The sequence below is a fragment of the Anarhichas minor genome, unplaced genomic scaffold, assembly GCF_050575085.1.
Source record: "Anarhichas minor isolate MPS153535 unplaced genomic scaffold, ASM5057508v1 ptg000055l, whole genome shotgun sequence".
In the NCBI taxonomy this organism is placed as follows: domain Eukaryota; kingdom Metazoa; phylum Chordata; class Actinopteri; order Perciformes; family Anarhichadidae; genus Anarhichas; species Anarhichas minor.
In genome coordinates, this window is record NW_027466501.1 from 1463151 (window position 1) to 1488840 (window position 25690).

At 43.0% G+C, this 25690-nt stretch overlaps 1 protein-coding gene across 1 annotated transcript in view; it reads left to right on the forward strand.

Annotated features, from left to right (window-relative positions):
- The first annotated feature begins 7068 nt into the window (after positions 1-7068).
- Positions 7069-25690, forward strand: part of ano2b (anoctamin 2b) — a 57959-nt gene continuing 39337 nt past the window's right edge. Inside the window, exons 1-7 of the mRNA XM_076076206.1 lie at positions 7069-7101; positions 10069-10497; positions 21357-21455; positions 21879-22030; positions 22556-22610; positions 22705-22756; positions 25066-25121. Of these exons, the coding sequence (XP_075932321.1) occupies positions 7069-7101; positions 10069-10497; positions 21357-21455; positions 21879-22030; positions 22556-22610; positions 22705-22756; positions 25066-25121 (876 nt within the window). The remainder of the gene's footprint in view (positions 7102-10068; positions 10498-21356; positions 21456-21878; positions 22031-22555; positions 22611-22704; positions 22757-25065; positions 25122-25690) is intronic.

A 25690-nucleotide genomic window follows, 5' to 3' on the forward strand; every position in this document is an offset into this window, starting at 1 on the left:
CTGCCGGTCTGTGTGCCACATCAGATACCCTTACTGACAGAATAAGAGGGCGCATGGGAGTGGGTGCTGGTGTGTGCGTGCTTGTGTGTGTGCTACCTGACACTGCCTCTCACACTATATCTCTATATAGCATCAGTTACCATCAGGTAGAACAATTAGTCGCAGAGGGGGTTGACCAAGCAATTAGACTGGGAGGAAGTAGAATGTGCAACAAATTCAATCATTTATTTCATTCATTGCTTCTATTAAAGGTGAGTGTGTTGCTCCAGAGACACGTCTCGGACAAAGTTAATGTTCTCAGTTCTTGTTTTCTGAAAAATGGAATTTTAGTGACGGAATCTGTCATAATCTGTGCCCACGTTCACTTCTCCCATTGGACGTAACAGACTTGGGACCTGCCGCTAGCCTCCTAAAGGGGCGGGGCAGTGGCCTTTTGCTGGAGAGTTGCTACGTTCTTCGATGCGTTGCTGTCAACCAGTGGAATACAACCAAGGGCAGAAGTGTGTATTGCGTCACTCGTGCTTGTAGAGCATGTCATATAAACAAAACAAAGGACAAAAGACATTAACAAAAAAAAGCACCCAGTGGTCAAAAACTCCAGAGTGTGCCTTTAATTCTGGATATCTGGGAAATCAAAAGTTTTTTTTTTTATATATTGGAGCCCCCTCATCATTTTCATTTCCATTTGCTATTCTTGACGAGATTGCAATTGAAGAATCTGAAAAAAGACATCAAGTGGACCTTTGAGTGCAGAGATTATTTTGTCACACAGTAGCAGTATATTTAATTAAAGCAATTATTTGACAGACTGGAAGCTAGTGTTGACATTTGAGGTCTTAATTACAACTGTATTAGTCTCTGCTAGGAGTCTCGCAGCAGTGTGGAATGCCCTTTTATAATAGTCCAACCTCTTTGGATTGGTTTTCTTAATCTTTTTGCAGATGAATTATCTGATTCTCTGCTCTAATTTTCAGCTGCTAGCCTGAGTTTGTTACTTTCACTGAGGCTACACTTGAACCAGCCACCTTTGACCAGATCACGTGTGCCTCACGCAAACTGTCGTCATCTCCCTTTCTTGGCTTGAACTCCTCATTGTGTAACTTTAATTTAAGCTCTATGCAGCGGACCCCTTGAGACGCCACAGGTTTGCAGCTAAACCTCAACAGAAGGCCACCCGCGTAAGTAATGCACATTAGAGGGCCCAATAATCTCTGCTTGTCTCTGTGTGGCTGTAATTCCCTGAGTTGTGGAGTTACAGCTACCCAGTCAGCCATTTGGAGGAGCGCATTATCCCGGCAGAGCTAAGCTTCCTCTGAGCTGAGGATTGCACTACCGAGTCAGTGTGTTGCTGTTGCTCCTCTCACCTGCTGCTGACGGCAAACCAGCATGGCTGACTGACTGGCCGGCAACTCAGCTGGAGTCGCTCAGAGTTGAGGCGCAATGGCTCTCCGCAGATCCCCCTCCTCCACCTGCGCAGGTGAGTGCCACGGTAACCTATATCCTGCCTGTCCTTCCTGTATCCTCACCCAACAAAAAGGATACACTAGACAGGACCACCGTAGAGTAACTCGCCTATTGTCCCTTCCCATTTACCCCCAATGTGTGTGTGTGTGTGTAGGTGTGTGTGTGTGTGTGTGTGTCAGCAGGCCGTGTGGGGCAGCCGTCAACAGGCAGGCAGGGTGTACAGTTGCATGTGAGGCTGCTGTAGTTTTAATTTGATTATTCATTCGGACCCCTCTGTGCTGATGCAGTCCCCCTCGATGTTCTCAGCAAGGAACTATTTTTTGCCACACTTGAACACAACAAATCCGGGTTTTTTTGCAGATGACTTTATCTTAGACATGTGTTCCCTCTCAGTAAACCTCAGACAGGGCAGTAATCTGGGTCAGTCTGCACGGCTGACTGCCGCTGTGCTTTACTGTAAGTGAGGTGAGGAAGAGTGATTTCAAATGGCCCTTTTAGTTTGTTGATACAGCAGGGTAGTGCTAACATTCTCATAAACCCTGAGAGGACAAAAGAAGCAGCCCTCCCTCTTTAGAGAGTGCCCCGAGCTGAGGAGGTGACTTCAGAGGAAGTGACTTTGTGCGTGCGTCAACATTTCACTGGGCTGCTCCGGGGGGAAACATTTTGACACAATGCAGGCAGAGTGACATGGCGAATGAATTGGAGATATTGACTGCGGCATGGAGAATGATTTGGCAGCTCTGGGACGTCAGGATTTACTATCGAGCCTCCTGGAGGTTTTATGTTCCAAAGTCATTATAATACCGTATCCTTGATGGCCGATTGATAGCCAATAATGACTTCCCAGCTGTTGCGCACACTGCCTTGATTTGGCATCCAAGCCAGACTACATAGTTTGTTTTACCCAGAATAGCGCATGTGGAAAGTTCCATCAGTGCTGCATGGAAAGTTAAAGACCCCCTCCAGACATGTTTGAACACATAAAATGAATCAGCTTAGAATAGCTATTTTACAATCTGTTATGTTTTTTCCTCCAAATTAAAGAAACAATTACCTTGTAAAAACGTCTTGAATTGTCATCTCCTTCTCTGTCATAAAAGAAAACCTATGTGCAAATGTTTTATTTCAGGAGTTTAACTACTTGACATAACGTTTCTGAAAATGTTGCTCTTGAGGCTTCAGGTGTCCACATCACACTTGTATAACTTATATATTGAACCTGCTCGTACGTACAATCGTATAAGATTTAAAGGTGACCTGTGGAGTTTTCTGGTCAACAAACAAAAGTTATGTTTACATTCAGTGTTCCATGTTGTGTGTGTCAGAAATGTGTGGAATGCATTATCTTCCTAATAAAACTTTTGGAAAGCCGATTTTTAAGGGCTTACTTCTTCCCCGTCTTTGTTAGCGCATTGCTGTCTTTCTTGGTGCATTACCTGTACATTACCTGCACATCAGTGGAGCAGTGTCAAACGAGATTGTGTATCGCATCACCCACATGAGCATCCTCGTGCCTTAGTGAAACCAAACGGGGACCCACTCGTAGAACAAAACAGCTCCATAGCTCAAATAGAGGCTAATGTAATCTGCTAATGTTAGCTCCGCAGGTTTTTTACGGAAATGAAGAAAAACTGAAACCATCGCTTGAGAGACCCATGCTGCTCTGTGATTGGCCAGCCTGCGTTTGAAGGGTGGTCAACTTAATTTGTCTCTCCTTGTGTGAGGGGAATGTGTTAGATTTGATAAAAGAACAGCATAAATGTGACAAAAGGCAACCTGTGAGCAAAAATGAAAAATGTATATCAATTTTATAGAATTACTTATAATTTACATATTTGCATTGCAGCAGTTCAGATAGATTACCCAAAGATGCAATGACCAATATTTCCATAGCAAGAGTATGAAATAGTAGATAAATTAAAATATGTCCCCCCCAAACCCTACTTGGGCAATCTCTTCTCTGTGGATGAATCAGCGTTCCCAAATGGACAAAATTAATTTGGTTAATCTACTTTATTTTGAAATATTCAACAGAGCCATATTTTTTTAATATGTGATGCCCTGCTTTATATAGGAGGGATTTTCTCATTCACTCCCCCTCCTGCCAGATTCAAACTGGCGACCTTCCAGTTCCAGGCCTGCCTCTCTAACCTCCAGGCTATACTGTGCTGCTGTCAAGTGAGTTGTGAGGAAGAGAAACACAACTGTTGACATGGAATATTTCTCCTTTTAGGTCGAAAGGGCTTCCATCGAGACATTATATGAAAATAGCTCATAAACGGTGTTTTGCGCAATGTTGCACACAAACTGCGTGCGGATGAGAGAGAGAGAGAGAGAAAGAGAATGAAACAGAGAGAGCTGTCCGTGGTGCTGAAATGAGAGCACAGCACGTGGCCCGGTGTGTTACTATGGCTACAGCTGTCCCTAAAATAACCATACACACACATAGTAACCTTATTACACAAAAGAAAGAAAAAAACGGCAATCTGTTGCGGCTCCTGACAACGCGGCAGTCAGATTGATGAAGATGGAGAAATGTCTGTTTTGTCAGCACTGCACTTTAACCCCCCCGAGAGGAACGGTTTGGAAAAAATAAGTCCTCAATACAAACATTGGCTTTGTATTGAGCAACAAGTAATCTGCCATCCCGTCCCAGCATTGTGTACAAAATAATACTTTTACATCATTTTCAATGTTTTCTCGCTTGTGCTTTTCCTTTCCTCGTATTATATTGTGTTCTTTGTGCTTTGAGACTGGATGTTGAGAGGTTGGCTCCACGTAGGCTTGTCCTTTTGTAAAGTGCTTCGAGGCAGGGTTTGTGATTGACTGACGCACGCGTCAATTTGCACAGTGTGAAACAAAGCTTCACCGGGCCACTTTGCATATCTGTGGCTCCAGATAACAATGAGCGGTAAAAACGCTGGTCCTCAAAACCCAGAAGTCGTGAGACCGTGTCATAACCAAGAGGTAGGAGATAGGAAAACTCCCACAACAAAAACCCTTAATCACAGATGTCACGGTGCTTCTGAGCAAGGCACCCCTCAAGAACATCTAGATGGCATTGTTAAAAGCAATAGTTTGACATCTTGGGAAATACGCTTTTTTCGCTTTCTTGCAGAGAGAAGGAGGATCAGTGCCCTCAAATATAGGGCAACTGCCAGTACAGCCAGTTAGCTTAGCTTAGCATTGAGACTGGAAACAGGGGGGGAAACAGCTAGCCTGGCTTTTCCCAAAGGTAAAAGGTAAAATAATCTGCTTTTCAGCATCTCCATAACCTTTTGTAAAACCATACCACCTCCTATTGTTTTGTTTTTTAACAAATTTGAATTAAATAGGAGATATGAGGTGTTACTTAGTGAACTTCAGAGGTGCTGGTTGGCAGATTGTCTTACTTATGGCCTGAGCTATAGCTGTTTCTCCCTTTTCCCAGTCTTTGTGCGAAGCTAATTTTGAGAGTAGTACCAATCTTCTTATCTAACTTTCAGCAAGAAAGCACAAAAGCATATTCCCCCAAAATGTCAAGCTATTGCTGGAGAAGAGTGGGCCTTTGGAGCAGAGACATTTGCTTTCACCTCTGGTGGCCAGGGTTCACTTCACAACTTAAGATTCAGTTTCTCCCAGGAGGCCTTTCTTTCCTTAGCCACCAAATGTGCAAACATTGTCATGCAATAGTCATGCTAGTGTCTCAATCATTTCATTGTGGAGGGACTTTCTCCTTTTTTAATGTTCATTTTATTGTTGTCTTTGCCTGGATAAATGGACGAAAGCTGCACAGGACAAGATGTGAAAATACACCTGAATCAATACAGCTGAATCATCCAAGAGGCTCTATTCTCCCTGGTTCACTTCTGTGTGTGTGGTCCCTGGGTGGGAAATATTTACCCAGAGTTAACTGTCTGTAGATGTACCTCCTCACCAACTCCATGTCCAAGATGTTGACTGACATCACAAGACATAATTTCTGGATAATTAGTTCCTTTTGTTGTTGTATCTCAGCATGAAGTTTCCTGGTGAGGTCTTAAATGACCAAATGACCAATCGAGATGCTGAAGCCTTTGTTGCAGTAATTTGAATTTCCAAAATCAATGTCTTCCAGAAGTATGGAGCAACGGCACGAGCTTCATGCGAGTAGCCACAGCGCTCAGCGAGTCTTCCTCTATCCAGAGCGAGGCCCTGTACCACCTGACCAAGGACATGTCCGGGATGGGACTGGAACCCATGTCCTACAGCATCCTGGAGCCTGTCCATTGTAAGGAGGAGCCCTGTGCCGAGGAATCGCAAAGTTTGTTGCAGGTGATTAAAAGGACCACATAAAGTATGCTGATAGGCCAAAACAAAACAAAACGCATTAAAGTGCTGTTTTCCCTCTTTTGAGTTAAAGCCTGCTCACACACGCTGGGAGCAACTTGTAAAAATTAGTCAATTATGTAATATTTCCTGCATGGGTAATGCATTGCATTGCATTGCATCATTTTATGACTTAGCAAAACATAGAAGAAAAATCTCATTAAAATTACTTTTAATGTTCTACTATGATGGAGGGAGCTGTTCTCCAAGATGTGTTTTTGAAGATGCTTATTCTTGTTGTAGTCTTTCAAAATAAAAGCTGCAGCTCAGATATTTTGGAGAATTGAACCAACTTTGAACGTGCCTTTGAACAGAAAGTGTGATCACGTGAGTCCAAGTTTGAAGTTGGTTTTGGGAAAAGACTTCAGTTGAGGGTGAAGGCTGATATTAGAAATAGGTTCGTGGTTAGCGGTGCCTTGTGATGAATGCTCATTCTGAGGAAGACAGAAATATAGTCTCCTATTCAACATTACGCTGCCATACAATTAACTTGCACTCTCAATCGTTTCGTTGAATGGGAATGTACTTTTTGGTTGCTTCTGTGATTATGGTGTACAGGAAATCTCTCTCCAGGTTACATCAGTGGGCTGTGAGCAACCAAGGCTGCTCCCTCTCTCCACACTGCAAAAGATAACCATCTTAATCTGCCATTTTTCGAAATAAGAGCATATTTTTATTTTGTATTATAAAATACATTAGATTGCAAATCAACTTTTTATTTTTTTTACTGTAAAAGGTCATTTTAGATGTGACCTATATCAGAAACCGACATTCTAAATACAGTCTAAACCACACAGAGAAATCATTTAAATTTACATCAGTTTGGCAGGAATCCGTTTTTTCTTTTATTTTTAAAACGTCATTTTTGATGCTCAGCATCAAGACTGAAGGCAGACACTTTTTACAGCGTGGGATGCTCCGTGCCAAAAGCGCCGGCGGTGCGCAGCCATCCTCCAGATCACACAGTGGAATAGATGGGTATCACCAGCATGCGATCAGTCCACACGCGCAGCCTTTTAAATCTCACACGTCTTTCTTTGACAACAACGATGAACTCTTGTGCAGATGAGCCGTCGCCCCTCTTGGACCGCGGACTAACTGGAGTGACCCCAGGTGTCATCCGGGGATGATGGGGATGAAGGTGGTGATGATGAATAGGGCTGTTTTTATCCGCGAGAACCGCCAACTTTCACTCCCTCTCTTCTTCTACTTCTACTACTTCTTCTTCTTCTTCTCCGTGTGTCTTTAAAGCGCAACATGCAGATCTCGCCGAATGAAGACAAGATCCCTGTAAGTACAACCGTATCCATCGGCCGCCACTCTGTTGCTTTTCTCATTAGTGCTTTGTTTAATTAGCTTTGTGACTCGCGACCCACTTTAATCCTCTTCACAGCTATTTTACATTTGGCGACATTGTTGCAAACTCGGTGGTGCTGTTTACGGTGAGCTCACTCTAAACCGCTGTTCAGAAAGTGTTTCTGTAATTACTAATGTTGAGACTCAGACCCCCAATATACAGGCAACATACGACCCAACGACGAAATATTTTACGGTGTATTATTAAGATTTTAAGCGAGGTTCTGTAAAAGATTTACAACCTTCCGACAACCTCCAGGTGACATTTTGTTGACCAACACGAGCGCCTTGGAACCTACATGGCGCTAGCTAGGTGTTAAACAAATGTTGGAATATTTGCTATACATTCTTCTTTATGAAGACGTGTCAGCGGACAGAACCCCTTTGGGGAAAGTTCCAGAAGTTAATAGTTAACAGCCATGTGTTAGCATAGCCTACATGTATGTCTCAGCTGTGGAGAACTTCCAAAAACTTCTAGTGGATATTACTATTTTACTTGACAGTAGACGTTTCCACGCGCCATTTAACGTCACAGTGAATCTAGTTCAATTGATAACAGGTACTAAAATATTCAACATTTTTTATTTTTTTGACATTTGACAGTTTATCTGAGTGTACAGTTTATTGTTTGAAGAACACGTTTGCTGATTAGAGCTATGATGGGAATTCTGTGAGGTCATCAAACTGTGTCTAAAATCACTCCCAGGTTCACTCATTTATTATTCTTCATTAAAAAAACACTCAATGGCTTATTCCATGAGAGGTATTTACATGTGGGGATTTTTGAGTGTGCTATATAGGGCATGATTTCCACACAATCAAATATAATGACAAACATTAAATGTAGTACATTTTGTAGTAAATAATAGAGTAATGCAGGAATGAGTCCTAAAACCTGGAAATGAGTCAGCATTTATGCTCTTCCGGTTCCCTCGTCTCGAAGTCACTGGGTTTTTTGAATGTGTTTTTGGTTGGATGGGTAAAATAAGATATTTGTTTAACACAAGATAAAGAGATTTTTAAGTTTTGACTTGACTTCATTATTGCTCTCCTAACTTTGTAAAACAAAATGTAACAAATAGATACATCGATAGAAATGTACTGAGTTGTTATCTATTAAATAATGGTATTCAATACCAAGTGGGCCTACAGTATGGTCATCAATAACCGATCCAGCTATTTGAATCAATATAGGACGCATAGATATCTGATCAGTATCGGTGCATCTCCCTTCTCTATATATGCCATGTTTTTGGGCACAACCCATGTAAACATTTTCGAAAGGTGTAAATTGTTTTACCCAAAGAGTGCAAGGAAGATATTAATCAGGCACAGTGTGTGCACGCCTTAGAAGAGGTTCAATCAGTCTAAATAAATGCAATTACCTGCGTGGGAGGACCATGGGTACCAGGGGACCTTTAAATATTTTAGCTAATGTGGAATTGGAAGCAACACAAAGCATTATGGCCATATCTCTATGACATGATATATCCATGATGGTATACAAGACTTAAAGCTGTGACTGTTACATAGCTCCCATTCTATAGTGGGAGGTTGATTCAACTTGTTTGCTAGCTTATCAAACATCATCACACCTCTACAACACGCTAACAATGGATCAAATGACAGCCTGACACAATTTAACATTGCAGAACGGGTTGTTCGTGAATCGACAAAGAACGAATCAATTCAAAACAGAAAGGTTATCGGCTTTACAGAAGAGAGTTTCGGCGTATTGTTTCGCTGTCCTGCCCACAACTCATGGCTCTCATAGGGTCGTTTTCAGCCGCAGAAAGCATCTGTTTTCAAAACTCTAAAAAGCCACGGTACACTACCTCAGCACCCACACAGCAGACAGACACAATTAGAAACTAGCTGCTGAACATAGCGTAGCATTCAGCCACTAAAGAGACAGATATTTCCCTTGGAAGTTGGATGAGACCACGGTGGAGACCAAAGGCAGAGCTAAAAGAAAGTGATTATAGGACGCCCGCTTGCCAGGTGGCCAGGAACACGGCTCTAAATGAATGCTCATGTTAAAAACTCGCTGGCTTGTATACGTACGCAACTGCTTGCTAACACGTTCACCACATCGCTTTATAAGATGATGATATGTCAATGCTGTGTTCGCAACTTGTCACTGCTGCGCCCAAGTGGCCGGTCATTGCAGGGTTAAAAGATAGATTTTCCCACACATCTGAAACATATTTTGGAAGCATAGATAAAGCCTCCTCCGCTAGCATTCATTCTGTTTCAATTGGCAAAGCTACTGCACAGTGACATTGAAAGCTAGCCTGGTCTACTAAATGTGAAACTTGGTCATGTGCCCATCTATTTATCCATCTAATTTATATAAGTGATGTTGCGTTATTTATTGTCTCAACAAAATAAAAACCTAGTGACCTTCATGCGATATATAGAGCTGTGACCAACAAATAGAGTAGAATGTAACTTAGCATAAAGGCACAGCAAGCTGCCCTGCTGATAAGTAAGAAAGCTCCCTCTCATCATGCCCAAAGCCTATAGAGCGTTCCCTCCTGTGTCCTCCGTGTTTAGTCTCCCTCTCTACGTTCCCTCTGTCTAAATAAAGAATAAAACTGCCAGAGGTGAGCTGACTGCCCACTCTGCTGCTGAAGGTTCTCACTTCAGTGTTTTTGAGAACCTGCCAAAAGCCACTTCTGTTTGCGTGTGCTGACAGTGCAGTAGATGTTTAAGTCCATTCAAACGGTTCTTACGTAACGCCACTGCTGCGTAAAGGTCCCGAGCGTGCGCTCTTTAAACAATGCGTATTAGCTAGATTGATCGTCAGGTCTTGAAATGATGAATGCAAGTTGGTGCTACTGCAGTGCAGCTTACTGTATATTTTACATTCTTTTTTTGATTTCCCTTGGCTCCCTTCAGGTCGTGGGCCCACCTTCAAGCCCTCAGGGCAGCGAAGAGGGCCTTTACTTCTCTGACGGCAGGCGGAAAGTTGACTACGTCCTGGTCTTCCACCAGCGGCGGCACGGCTCCATACGATCTCGTGCCAGCACCTCAGTGTCACACGACAGGCTGTCCATCGTTTCCAACGGCAACTTTCCCCCCTCGGCGGGCTCGGATGCGGCGGCGGTGCCGGTGCCGGCGCCGGTGCTGGTGCCGGTGCCGGCGGCCGGGAGAGGAGGCAGCGTACCGGGAGGGGAGGATGCGCGAGTCGGAGAGGTCTTCATGGAGCTCGGTGATGCGGGAGGGAGCGAGCCAACGGAGCCCGCCGACCACGAGATGCGTCTCATCAGGCAGGAATTTGAGGCCAGCCTGCTGGAGGCCGGCCTGGAGATAGAGAGAGACAGAGAGGTGAGTGTGCCTGTATGTGCCACGCCAACGTCCATGTCCTCCCCTTCTTCTCTTCTCCAAGGCACTGTACGATAATGTCCAATATTATAACGTGATGTCTGTTCATCGGTTATTGCTGAGCGGCTTGTTAGGCACTAATTCTGTCGGTCAACGGTTAAGGGTCGGCTATCAGTCAGAAAGGAAAAATCTAAATGAGCAACCCTAATTAAATGCCCTGTGGGAAACTCCTGATGAACAACCTTGGTCTGAAACTAGTTGTTTGTTCAAACATCTTGACATTAGCTAATAGTGGACAGTTAAACCTATTTAGGGACAGCATAACAAGCCGTTAACATTGGCGTATTATCACCTTAGTTGATACGGTGAACAGGTTAGGAAACAATTAAACCTACAAACAGGAAGTAGCATTAATATTCATACGGAGTGCTGTTTCTTGCAAACTCTCCTTAGAGCTGAGGGGAACCGCAGAGTCGGCTGATTCTTCTCTGTGGATTCGCCCCACTGAGAGCCCCACTGTTTCACATTTCTTATTTCTCTTTTGTCCTGTTGTTAACTTAAAAACATTGATTTGTGCCGCATTAAGTAAACTATAGAGCATAAGTAGACAATGCTGGTCAGTCAGTGGATAAAGATGCTAAAGCATTGTGTTTTAATCAAGATTGTTGATCTTTTTGGATCACAATACCCGGAGAAGCAACCAGGAGTATCATTTCAGGCATTAACCAGCAGCCTGGAGTTTGATACTTGAGTTTAGAGGAATTTTCAAGATAAATACTGACACAGGATCTGATGTAACTCCGTCTTGAGCTATTTGAGGTGAGCGCCTACATGGGAACCTGGCTCAGATGGTACAGTAGAGGAAAGAGGTGGGTGAGACTCACTCGATGTGTTGTTGAGGATGTAAGGTGGCTATTACGCCAGCAAGAGCCTAGTGTCACGAGGAGCTGTCTATTCAACTCTGAAATGTATCTTTTACGTTTCATGTACCGTCGTTTTTCTGCCTTCCTTAGACACCTTGCTGCTGTTGGACAAAATAATAGCAACACCACCTAAAAGTGTGTGTCATAACTCTCATTAAATCAACAAAATACCTCCAACACACTGTATAGCAATACAATCTGATGCACAGGTAGGCTCAGACTCAGTTAAAGCATATGAATAAAGTATTTCCTCTCAACCACAAATGTGACGACAGATCATATGAATCTTATAAATATGATCTGTTTAACCACAGTACCACCAAACCCTCATTTATGGGTCAATTTCTTCACAAATTACACTCCGGGTTCACCATGCGATATGACTGCAGTTGGCAGAGTCAGTCCAGGACATGGTGAGCACAAGGTTTAAACATCCTACAGAAAAGGGCATAAACATCTGGAATGAAAAGCATTGTTTTTTTTATGTTTTTATGAATTAACCAGAGGATTTTCTCAGTAATTCTGAGAAAAACCCTGCTCTGTTTTTCGGATTTAATGAGATTATTTTTGTAATTTCCAAGAAAAGTTTTCATAAAAACAATCTGCTCATTATCATCTCGGTAATTCTGTAAAAGCTTTTCAATGAATTAAAATCCTGCAAGAACCTGTAATATACATGAGAGCTTTATTTTCATGGAAGCAAATGTCCCACAAAATGTCCCACAAAATGTCCCGCCTGCTTAGGTTAATCCAGCACTGAGAAACCGATGAAGAATGACATGAGTGCAATTTAAGCACAATTGCCTGATTGTCTCCAGAGACACCACAGAGCCAGACTGAATGTCTGGAACTCAAACCAAAACAAAGCTGGATTAAACTAAACAGATGTGAGACGTTTGCTTCTAAGAAATCGAGCTCTTGAGTAAATGAGAGCTTCTCTTGGGATTTTATGATATATTGTTCATTCAGACAATCAAATCAGGATTTTCTTTCCTTGAAAACCTGCCTCAGATTATCTTGTTAATTCATAAAAACAGAGCAAATATTTCTTTTCTCAATTGAATGCATTAGGCATCCATATAAACATGTCCATGCTGGCTTCTTTATTGCCATGCTGGTTCTGGTTTAGACGCCTTGGGCTCCTGGGCCAAGGGGTCAAGCCTTAAATATATGTAGTTAGAGTTTTTTTTATAGTAGAATGGTTTTGCCAAAGAGAAAAAGTCTAAATTATAGATAGCATTGGGAAATAGTGGCAGCATAGGATGTTAAACATGGACAAAGTACACCAGCAAAGAAAAAGGTGATGAAGTTGAAGCTCACCAAAAGAAACATGACAGGATTTTTTTTCATCAACACCAAATCTTTCTAAAAACCGACCCCAGAATAATAATAATACTATAAAAAGTGCTATTTAAAGATAGCAATTCTTAGGACAAAGGGAACCTTCAACCAACAATGTTGACAGCCATTAGTGTGGATCTGTGTTGATCCTGTGGACGGCGTAAAGACTGGCAACAGTCCTGCATGCTCTAAATATATCGAGCATGATATTTTACAAGACCAGGCTGATTGAACTGATCTCAGAAAAGCATTTTGTCTGTATCTCTTTATAAGTTAGAGTTACTTCCTCTCACGTAATGTAAATACAGTTTGGGATTGTGTTTATTTTGGTGTCCACGTGAGGGCCTGTGAGCCGGCAGACTTAAGTATTCCAGCGGCTGTAGCCAACACAGCTGCTGCGCTGACCTCTTTGCATCGGTTTTCTAATTAAGCCCGAAACGGGTAATTTTGTGCAATGTGCAAATGTGCAAATCGCTTCGCTGAGAGTGTGTGTTACGTTGCAACCGCTGCTTGCGCGTGAGAGTGTGTAGTTCAATCCTGCTTTTGGTTTGTGTGTTTGTGTGTGTGTGTGTGTGTGTGTGTGTGTGTGTGTGTGTGTGTGAGAGTTGTAGGCGCTTGGCACCTGTTCTGTGCGCTGTGTGTTCTGGTAGTGGGGCTGCAGTTAAGTTCCACTTGTTACCAACTGAACTACTGCTGCACTTTGGCTTCTACACTGAGAGGAGTCTCTGGCATCAGCTGTTGGAAGCTGCAAGAAATGGTTTATATCCCTAATAATAGAGATGTTCTGATCAAGTACTGAGAACCAATACCAGCGCGTTAATATATAATCCCTATATTATATATATACACATACGTATGTTTTATTAATATATATTTTTATTTATATATATATTATATATTTGTATATATACGTATATTATAAGCTACTAAGTGCTAGTGTCATAACTCCACCTTATCTTATATCTATTTCATATTGCTGTGATATTGCTGTGAAAGCATCTCCTTCAAACAAACTTTATTTATTAAGGTTTCTCGCCAAAAACTACAAGACTACATTTGAACGCATCGTGTCAGCTGGGACCGCCTCCAGCGCCTGAGTAGGATAAGCGGTTCAGATAATGGACGGATGATAGAGTCTGGTTATAATTCCCCTTCGCCCAGTGAAAAATGTTCTACCGGACGGAGCTTGAACGCGTCACAATGCAACTCAACGCAACCACCGTTAACGTTAACGTTAGCTGTTAGCTTCATTCAGCCGAGCGGGACCGTGTGTGCTGACCCACCGGCCCGTTCAATTGCTCCCGGGTGCACGGCAGCCTTTAACCACAGGTGTGTAATTGTAGTTTGCACATGTGCAGCAGCGACCGGGCAAAACGTACAGATCGGGTGGCGAGTGACTCGTGTTGCACTGTCAATGAGCTGCTGCATTGGAGGCATTTCCAATCCCCAATATTATTAGAAATAGCAACAATGATACAATCGTGAGCAGTGGGCTCACAATGTTCACGGAAAAGTTATCTTCACTTAAAATGCAGGACGGGAGGACTTTAAACCACTCTACAGTATTAGGGTTTGCTCTGTGTGTGTGTGTGTGTGTGTGTGTGTGTGCGTGTCCCTATTTCCCTCAATACATGTGACTGTGTGTGCGCTGGCTGGCAGCCAGTTGGCCGTGTGTGTGTGTGGTCTGCGGGCTAGCAATAATCAGATTGTTGACAGTGTGGCCACGGAGCCTAAGCCAGGATGGGATCAGCTGACTGACTGGTGGCTCTTCATCTCATCTCAGGGATTTGAGGGGTATCGATCGAATCGGCGCGCCCAACATAAAGAGGGGAGACTTGTGTTCCAGGATCCCTCATTAGTGTGGAGGGGTACTCTTACATGGTGACTGACAAACATAATTACACTCCTTCCATCGGCGGGATTGCGGATGGAGGCGGCGCCGGCTGAGAGAAGGAACATTGTCTGATAATAACTAGGTTTGCCGCTCACTTAATCGCTCACAAGGATATGATCAGAAAGGGGTGATGCGTTTTGTCGCCGTAGTCTGCGTGCGGATCATAAAATGATGGAGCAAATTAAAGCTGGGTAACTTTGTTTTAACTTTTTGCACCAGCGTCCAAAAACTGGTGATGCGTCTGCACCAGAATGAGGCAATGGAAACAGATTCTCTCCACTAATTAGAAATACATGAATTTACATCACCGACGTCGTGGTACTTGTTTAGGGATTATTGTTAATCTAAGATCTTGGTTGACACCGTTTGTGGGCCTGGGATTGAATGACGAACCCCAAATCTCCCTTTACTCCATCTCACTCCACCCAAAATGATCATTTAGCATTTAAAAATATTCAGCCTAGTTGAATAGGACTCCTCAGTTTGGCTTCGTTGAAAATGTGGCACTGAATGAACCAACCAACCATCCAGCTGTTATCGGCGACCAGGTCAACAAAGATCATGACGTTGTGATTTCCAGAGTCAGTACTTACTGTTTAACCACTGGTTAGCATAAATACATTCATATCTTGAACATATTTAAGTTCTTAAAGTATATCTTTTTTTATTAATGTGGGCATTGTACCGACCTAACTTCTCCTTCTCGTGTCCAACCTGTTTGACTTCAGAGTTAATCGGATGCGTAAATGTCAAACTTGTTGCCTGTGTCTGAGGATTATTGAGTTGACCTTCGATCTCTGAGGGACATCCTCTTCCAGAACACTTTTGATTAAATCCAGGCGAGCTGTTAATTGGAGGAGCGGAGCTGGGACCTTTGCAGAGTTGAGTCTGTTGGGAAACAGAATGAGCAGAATGATTCTCTCCCCACAAATGAACTGCAAGAAAAGAGGAGGAGGAGGAGGAGGAGCACACTCCTCTGTGTGTGCTACACCTGTCTGTGTTATTTCTTTTATGATAGACAAATTTGTTTGAAACAATTATTGTCCTAAGGAACCTTAATGCGTCCATTTTGAAAGACCTTCGTTGTCTCACGTGAGGACGCTGTTTTTTTGGTTTGTATGGAAGTTCCAAATCATTTATTTTACTATAAATAACACAATCAAATGTCATGAAGGACGGTATGTTATTGTAAACCATTTCTTAATTGAATTTACCAACAATTACCATGTCATGATATGTACCGTTACCGTGATAAACAATTACGTTTATTATCTGATAGAAGATTTTTGAGCCGTCCATTGTCTTATTCACGACGGGCATGGATATATTAGTGTATACTGTAGTAGAAATCGCTTAATGGCAAGCACATTAGCCAAGAGAGTTAGCTTCCAGGTTTGCTAATGCGTTGTATAGCCCACTGCACATGCACATCAGTGTAACGGGTTGTATATGGACCCAAATGCAACACACCAGATTCCAGGGATCTTTGGCTTTATTGCAAACCTCTAGATACAACAGGCAGAGTTTAATCAGAGTCAGGATCAGAAGGCTGGTGGGTTTACCGGGAGTCAGGCAAGGCGGGTAGAACAGGGGCAGGCAGGGTCGGTAACAGGCGATCAATCCGTGGGAGCGTGCTGGAGAGTCTGGCATGGAAAACCAAAGAACAATCTGGCAAATGTGTCTGGGAGGCAGGAGTCTATATAGGGCAGGCATGTCCAAAGTCCGGCCCGCGGGCCAATCACGGCCCGAGGTCAGATTTTATATGGCCCGCACCTTCTGTCTTAAAATGCATTATTTATGGCCCGCCAGCACAGTCAAAACGGAATGAATAAATCATACAAATTCAACATGCAATTCCTCTTTTTACCTCATGGTGGCAGCACCACTCTGTAACTGTCTGGCTGTTTGAAATTGGCTCTGACCCTTGACCTGTCATGTTACTGCAAGTAACAAAAGGAAAGTCGATAATGAGGGCCGCCGCTTCCAGGAGAGGAATCGCAATATTTTTTTCACCGAAAACCGAAACAACTGTGTCTGCCTAATTAGTCATGAGACTGTTGCCTTGTTTAAGGAATATAATGTAAAGAGACACTACGAGACCAAACATGCTAATGCTACAACAAGCTATCAGAGCGACCGAGCTAGAAAAGTGAAGCAACTCCAAGATAACTTGGCCACACAGCAGCGGTCCTTTTCACATGAAAACATCATCAAAGTAAGCTACCAAGTGGCCATGGGAATTGCTAAACATGACAAAGTTTATCAAAGACTGTGTTATGAAAATAACAGAAAACATAATTGCCCCGAGAAGAAGACCGAGTTTGCTAATGTTTGCCTGGCTCGTAACACTGAAGAGCTATCATCAGATACTAAGAGACAACTTGATTTTTTTCGTGAGCCTGTTTCATGCGTGTTGAACTTAAATGTTAGACAACTTTTCATTACCCTCACTAAGTCATATTTAAGATTGTCTTGAGGTGAGAATATTGATCGGTTTCTATGTAATTAGCTTTTAGATGGCTTGTTCTTTGTGTTATCTGACTTTCAAGATGTGAAAGAAAGGCAGAACAGTTGTTGAGATGTGTTCATACATGAATGCTTACATTTAGTTACATTGCTATTTGCTGTCATTGAAAATAAAATGATTAAATAACAATGTATGTATAGGCTACTTGTATTGTTTAAAATAATGTCAGCAGGGACTGTTGACCCTTGGGCATTTTCACATTATCAAATCTGGCCCTCTTTGAAAAAAGTTTGGACACCCCTGTGGTAAAATAACAATGTCAGGAAGTAAAGTGACATTTTTTTATCAACCTGACAAAATTACGTTCTTGTGGGAAGAAAAGAAAAGGCAACAATGTAACTTCTTTACATTCTAATAGAATGTAAAGAAGCTACAGTGTATAGAATGATTCTATTGAAGTTATTCCTTTTTTAAATGTTTTAGATGAGTCACTAATCACTTTAAAATAGTGATTATAGCTGATTACATTTGGTTACATTGCTATTTGCTGTCATTGAAAATAAAATGATTAAATAACAACGTATGTATAGGCTACTTGTATTGTTCAAAATAATGTCAGCAGGGACTGTTGGCCCTTGGGCATTTTCACATTATCAAATCTGGCCCTCTTTGAAAAAAGTTTGGACACCCCTGATATAGGGACTTGATTACTGATCAGAGGCAGGTGAGTGAACAGGTGAAGGGAGTTTAGACTGATGAGGAGGGAGTGACTGACAAGAAGAGTGAGGAGGGTGTGGAGCTGAACTGTGACACATCAGACTATACATGGGGATGACGTCACACACGTGGCCATAGCCTCGGCGCTGAGAACCTCACAGCTGTCCTGCCTACGTCTCTTCTATAGTGGTGGTCTGTGGGGAAAATGCTTTCTGGGCCACAAGAGATTTCATAGCTCTCTTAATACAACCCATGCTTCGGGGTGGTGGTGGGAGTCTATCCCAGAATGCACTGGGAGAAGACAGACAGACCAATTTAGTTTGGACTTTTCGAGGAGATGCGTCCCCTGTTGCTCCAGTTACAAGATAAAACTCCTTCACAGACAAGCTATTCATTTACTGAAAGGCAACAGAAAGACACGTTTTGAAGTGTAAGCATGATCGTCACTATGGCAACTCCAAACTCCACGTAATAGGGATGCGCCCAAACTCTTATCAAGTTACATTTTGGTCCTTTTCAGTTTTTCAGTTCTGTTATGCTATCCATGCACTGAAAGTAAATGCTTTGCATGATCTTGTGAGTTGGATGCTTATTTGTGTGATGCAACAGGTAGCCTGTAGTCGTAGAAAACTGTATATCCGGGTGAATCCCACAGCCGACCACCTGCAGGTCTGGAGGAGCTCAACTGAACCCAGTTCATAACTTCTACTAGTAACCACCTTCCATGCCATATTTGTCGTGGTGTGTCTCTCTCTCTGTCTTCATTGGTCCTTTTCTCTGTGTGATCCACGCAGTCTCCATCTCGCTCGCTCGCCCTCCGTCTCCTTCTTTTCTCTCATTCTCACCAACCACACTCCTTTGTACTCTCTCTCTTCTCTCACCACTTCACTCTCTGCTCAGCCATCCCGTCGCCCGATCACCTTCTCATATTCAATGCCCCCCCCCCATTCAAAGACGCCCCTGGCTGCGTCCTAGTTCCCCCCCCTACAGAGATAAAGAGCTAATTGGAAATCCCTCTACTAATTAACCTTCTCCAGGCTGAAAGGTATTTATATCCCCTGCTTTTTGATGGAGCGATAAAGACGAAGGGAGGGGAGGAGAATAGAATGGGTGTCGGTTGGAGGTGGGTGCAAGTGAGTGAGGAGGTGGAGATGCGAAATATAACCCATTATTAATTGCTAATGTCTTCATTTTGCGATTACAATAAGCATCAGGAAGTCGGCCGTCGGTTTTCTTCTATCAGATCACAGTCTGAGGGAATGTGAGAGTTTTGGTGATTGCACGTGGGGGATGTGCAAACAACTTCTGTTCTTCAGGAAGAGGGAGGAGGGGAGGCAAGCAACAGGACTTCTGGGAAATGTAGTCTAATTTGGAGAAACACTTGCTGTAAATACCACCTGTGTGAGATACAGTTCAGCAGTTGTATTTACCGTGGTTTTGTGTGTTAGCAGTGATTATATTAGGATGTATGGTTCATTTGGCATTAATCTATTTATAGATAGATAGATATTATATTGTTTTTTTTAGACAGCGATACAATATTTGCTGATATGCAAAGTCTGCCACAGTACTATTCATATTCAGTTAGGTGACCTACAATCGATGTGATATGTGCCCATACAACACAACCAGTTACATTTATATCAGCTCACAAAGAGCAACTACAATAGGATTTGACGTGCCTTGGGAATTTCAAAATAAAGGCGCATCTTGAAGATGATGATACGGATTGATGTTTTCACTTTGCACCGATGATGTTGGTTTGTTGATCATTGAATCGATATATATATATATATCAATCCAGATAGATGCATAGTGACACCTCTTCTAATGACGCCACAACCCTCCAGGCATCATTTAGTTTCTTCGGTCGATTTAAAAACGTTGTTTTAAAAGTAAAACCCGCAAGTCACCTGCAAACGTTTGTCCTATGGACACAGGTGTTGTGTAAAAAAAAAAAAAAAAGAGAAAATCTATTTGATTAAAAGAGGTCTAAAGCTCAGGTGGCTTTACGTTCCGTCGTGTCCCTGAGTAGGACAAAGGACGGTGTGGATGTGCGTGAGGGGGGAAAGATAATGAAATCTAAGAGGAGCAGGAGTGACAGTTAGTGAGTCAGCCAGTCAGTCAATCAGTCAGTGAGACGGTGTCTAGCGGGCGGCAGAAGGTACAGTAATATATGTGGTGAGGGGGAGCGAAAGATCTCAGGAGAGTAGGAGTCGAGAGAGGAGAAAGGGAATCGTTTCAGGTTTCTATCATCTGCCATACCACCTTTCTCTTTTCAACCTCCCCCCTCCCCTAGCAGGAGCTGACAGGGGTCTGAGGAGGGTAAGGTTACCCGCCGGCTCTCTCTCATTTCTGGTTACACACTCTTACTCACACTGCTCCGTCACGGCTGCCGAATAGATTTTGGTTTTCACTACTGCTCACAATTGACACTTTATTCTTTTCTTTTTTTTCTGTCTCCTTAGTGATCTACAGAGAGGCAGAAGTGGCTTTGGGTTGTGGCACTGATATTCATAATTCAATCACTTAGCTTTCGACGCTATCTGGAGCCGCTAATTATCAAATTTTGCTAATGCATCTTAATGTTAAATGATAATTACAGTGTGGGCAACTGGCCCATGATTCATTAGCAGGACAAGCTAGATGAGTCAGGATTTTTATATGAAATACAGTAAATACATTCGATCTGTTTGGTGGAGATGATGATTGGTAACATTTAAAAAAAAGAAAAGCCTCCAATGTGTCAGGAACAGGCTGCAAGAGAAAACAGCTCCCGGCTGTGCCTCAGGAACCGAGGCTACATCTATCTTTCATAAATAGCAGTAGTGCTGCTGGCCAAAGCGATTCAGCGGGTCAGGCTGACTGTTCAGTTGTAAAGACCAACCTGGAGTGTGGAATGGGACATGTTGAGTTACAGCTCCAGAGGCCAGTTTTGAGTTTTGTCTAGAGGCAAATGCAGCTGAGTGGCAACACATACGGAGGTCTGTGGACTGTATTGAACAGCAAAGCTGTGCTGACAGATGGTCTGGTAACACTGCAGGTCGTTTCAGCCAAACAATCTAGTAACTTATTTCCCAAAACTTAAAAGTTTACGGGATAAAAATGACATTTTGGCTTTATTCAGTGCCTCACATCTTGTTGGAGGATCAATTTGAAGAAACCCATTTTATATATCTTAAGCTCAATCTATATAGAGATGTACATCTACTGTGGAATTAAGAGCCGTTCTCACGTTGCGTCTAAAAACGTGTTGCCGTCATCTTTTTGTCCGAGGTGCTTGGGGGGGTTGTTTGTCGATCTTGCTATTGAGTGTGCCTACCACGTTTACCGCATTGACAACAATGCATTTTGGGTGTAAAAAACAGCTGCATGTGAGCGGCCCCTTAACTTGTGCCCACTGATTCTGACCACGAGTCTGGGAAGACATGTTTTTTTTCTCTCTCCCTGAAGGTTACAGGCTGCATTAAATGTGAACATATATCATATCTTTTACATGACGCTTTGCTTGTTTTTTCAGTTAAAGAACCACGGCCCCAGCTTCACTCGTCTACACGCGCCCTGGCCAGTACTGTGTCGGGAGGCTGAGTTTCTCAAGATTAAAGTCCCCACCAAGACGGTGAGATCACTGGGTCCATGTTAAGTAGCTCTTTGTTGCTGTATTCTTGTTATTTCTGTGGACAGAAGAGACAGACACCGAGAGAGCAGAGGAGCTTCCTGTATGTGGCTCAGTTCTGTTTGTTTTTTACCTTTATTCCTTCAGGGAAGTTGTGCACACTTACACACAGTCACACTAGGAAGCTGTCCAGTCTGACCACAGTCTGTTCTGCTGGCCACTGAGCAGCTCCACTGGAGTGCTTGGGGTTAAAGGTGGTGGTAATGAGGGAGGCAGGCTTCATCCTTATGCTGATATTCAAACTAATAATGTCTAAGGGTTTCATTTCTACAGGGCCACTTGTATTTTTTTCAAAGATATATTTTCTATATAAGGCCCTTGAATGCGCAACACGCTTAACTGATTCTGTGTTATATGTTTCGTCAGAGTTACGAGCTGAAAGAGGAGAGTGGTTTCGGGTCCAGTATGAGCACAGTGTGGAGGAAAATGAACCTCCCGTTCCAGCCTAAAGTACCTCACCAGGAACAAGAACGCACCAAATTTCTCACACACTGCTTCACCAGGGACAAACTCCACCTGTGAGACACACACACACACGCACACACACACACACACACACACACACACACACACACACACACACACACACACACACACACACAAATTCTGCCGAATTTAAAGTGTTTCAAGTTTTGAAAGAATAACTGACAGGTTAATTATCTTAAACTGAAAAAATTACATCCATACTCGGGTTTGGTACCAGTAGCTTAGGTGGCTAATGTTAGCTAATATGAGCAAACTTCACATGGATATTGTTCTGTGACATTATTGAGTGCTTATGACACACACGATGCACTTTTACAACCTTAGCATAAGTCACCATGCCAACCTTGTATCCTACATACTGAGTGATTGTAGGCTACCAGTATTATTTGAGGAAATAAGATCCAGTAACAACTATTCCACTGAATGATCAGATTATATGCGCATGTTTGCATGTGGTGCGCTACATAAATACAAGGATGTAAAGATGTACAAACAGAAAGTGCACACATGCATGAAGTGTGTTTGAGTTTTTTATTCATTGGCTGTGTTTCTTTCAGATACAACATCACATCTAAAGACACGTTCTTCGACAACGCCACACGGGGCCGAATAGTGAGTGTTCATCCGGATTTTAATCTGATTCTCCTTCAATGTTTGTCCAGGATTATCTTGCATCCCCAGTCTGATATTCTCACATCTGTCTTAGGTATATGAGATCCTGAGACGGACAGTGTGTGTGCGAACCTGTCAAACCATAGGTAAGGACAGTGTGTGTTCGTGTGTTACTGGACATTTGCAGCCCATACCAGTCCTTTGCATTCTTCACATTGATGTGTACGGTTCATTTTGACGAATGCTATGCTTGCTGCAGCCTTCAAGGCAGGGTTGGTAAACCCTAAAAGTGTGCTCGATTTAAAAAAACGATTCAACCAAAAAACCCAGCCCAGTGTTACCGACTCTTTTCCAATGAAAGTGGCTAGCGTCATTAGCTCCAAAAGTCGCTAAATCTCCTTGGCCTTCAGGCCTCCCTCCTTGCTTAAAAGAGCAAAGGCCTAAAGAAGAAGTCATGAATCACAAAACTGGAAACAAAACCTGGTTTGGCTCGATAAAAGTGCTTTATGAGCCTTTGTATTAGATATGTTGTGATGCCGATCACTTTATCATACATGAGTAGCCTACTATCCTCCATCAGGTCAAAAGCAGTTTGAAGGGAACATATCATGCTCAATTTTGGGTTCATACTTGTATTTAGGGTTTTCTACTAGAACATGTTTACTTGCATTATGGTTCATAAAACACATTATATTTCTCACGCTGTCTGTCTGAATATACCCCGCATTCACCCTCTTCCTGAAACGCTCCGTTTTAGCGCCTGTCTCTTTAAGTCTCGCTCGCGAAAAAGCCCAGTCTGCTCTGATTGGTCAGTGTTTTTGGGGGACTCACTGTGTACGAGTTTAGCTATACTTGTATAGTGACATCACAACGACTCGCATACGTGTGAATTTCTCCCTAGATTCGAGCATTATGATACTTCCACAGTATTAACAGCACCTAGATCTGCTTTATAACCAATTTCTACAATATGTCAATATGAGGTTGGAGTATTGTGAAACTTGATTGGATTGGCAGTTTTTGCTACGAACCATCTACAGCCTGGTAAATTAAAATCCCAGCTCTAAGTTGGGTGACAGTTGAGTCACAGAGAATGGACAACATCTCGATCAGCAGATAGATAGTGGTCGAGTGAAAAGCGCGGGTTGTGTCCCTTTAAGGGTAACATTAAAACCAGGCGCATTGTGTTAGATGTTTGGCTGTGACAGCGCAGGGTAAATGGCGAGGTGCAGTCAAGCGGAGTGTCAGACAAACAAGGAGTGCCTCCTTTGAACTCTAATTTGTTTTGTTTGGGCTTCGCAGCAACACCGTTCCCATTGGGCGGTTCTTAGAAAGTGGCTTCGCTCATTTATGATATGCAGAGAACAGCTGCCTTTGCATGCATGAGACCCACCAGTCCCATTTAGAAATGAGCCCGTTTCATTTCCAGTGTCCACCATATGTCTGGTTGGCGGTCCCACCACGGCAGAAGGTCTGAGCCAGAGGCTACTGAGGGTGCCGCAGGAGAAGAAGGGGAAAGAAAATGAGAGTTGCATCTCTTTAACCTCTATTTTTCTCTTCCCTTTTCATTATTGGTGTCCACATTTTGCCTCACACACACACAGACAGACACACAGACAGAGCCCACTCCCCGTGTCTCTCTCCATCTCCTCTACAAGTGGGTCACACTTCTTGGGTCAGGCAGAGACTGAAGCGGGGCGCCTCTGGGAGTTGAAGTTGTATCTAGCCGGTTGAGTGAGCATTCATACGTTTGTATTGCGTGTCGTGAGTTTCGAATAATAGCAGCACGGCTAATCACTGCATCCCCCTCCCCCTTTTTTTTGAGGCACCGATAACTTTGACGAAAGAGCCGGTCGAGTGTGCCAGGTCATCTGACGTGTCAGCGTGACATTCGCAGGGTCAGGCCAAACCCGCTTCCACACATGAACATTTTCCAAGGACTAAAAGCGGCACCTGCGTAACCGAAATCCCAGCGCGCCTCGACACCAAGAAGCAGAGTTATAACGGTGCGCGACCTCATGTCTGCACTGCACACAGAGCAGTGTTGCAGTGCTAGATGTAAGATAAATAGCAGTAGGTGCCTCATTTCACGCCTCATCTCGGTGCAAACTTGGTGTAAACTCGCTCCTTAATGTCAGTGACTCAACTATTACTTCACTGGCGGCTTGGATTTCTCCCGCCCAAACTACTACTGAAGTTTTAGGTTGAATTACGGTTATTTTCCATCATCCCTTTCCCTCCAATGGATACAGTACATGATTAGAATGTAAAATATAAAGCTACACGAAGGATTCAATGATGATCCGGGGGACAAGGTAAGAGGAGAAAAGCACCCCCGAGTGATGTTCAAATACTCCCTTAGGGTTGTCTATAATGTCTCTTCTCTCTCTCTCTTTCTCTCTCTCTCTCTTTCTCTCTCTCTCTCTCTCTCTCTCTCTCTCTCTCTCTCTCTCAGGCATCAGCACGTTGATAGCTAAAGGAGTGTATGACGCCGCCTTCCCTCTGCACGATGTAAGTGTGAGGTCGGGAATTCCCAGCAGACGCCCATCGGTTTCAGTTTATTTCGCAGCGGTATTCAATTTGCGGAGAACGGAAGATTGCTTGAAAAAGGAGTCGCAGGGAAGCTTCGTTGCATCCTGCATTTTGTATTTTTGTGCGACAGGTGCATGCAGGTTCTGCGGCGTTTTGCTTCTGTAGCCACGAGGCCAAACAAATGTAGAATGGAAGAAAAGATCTTCAGCTGCTGAAGCTAATATTCTCAAATGTTATAGCTATCTTCAAGCACATTAGAGGCACAAACTAGGAAGGGGGCTCACAACAATCCCTGCTCTCAACTGCATTGTCATGTTATGATGAGATGTCCTCAAACAATTGAAAGGTTAGTAAGTGAGAGACACATAGTAAACTCTGCAGGGTGATTTTTTTCATCTTGGGGCGTAGCTTTTTGTTTTTCAATGCATATTTTTTGTGTTAATGCATATTTCATCAATTTTGTCAAGAATGTGAGTTTATTTTATTTTTTTCAAATGTTGAATGTTCAACCTCAGCCCTTCTAAAAAGTATATAATAAACTGTAGAGA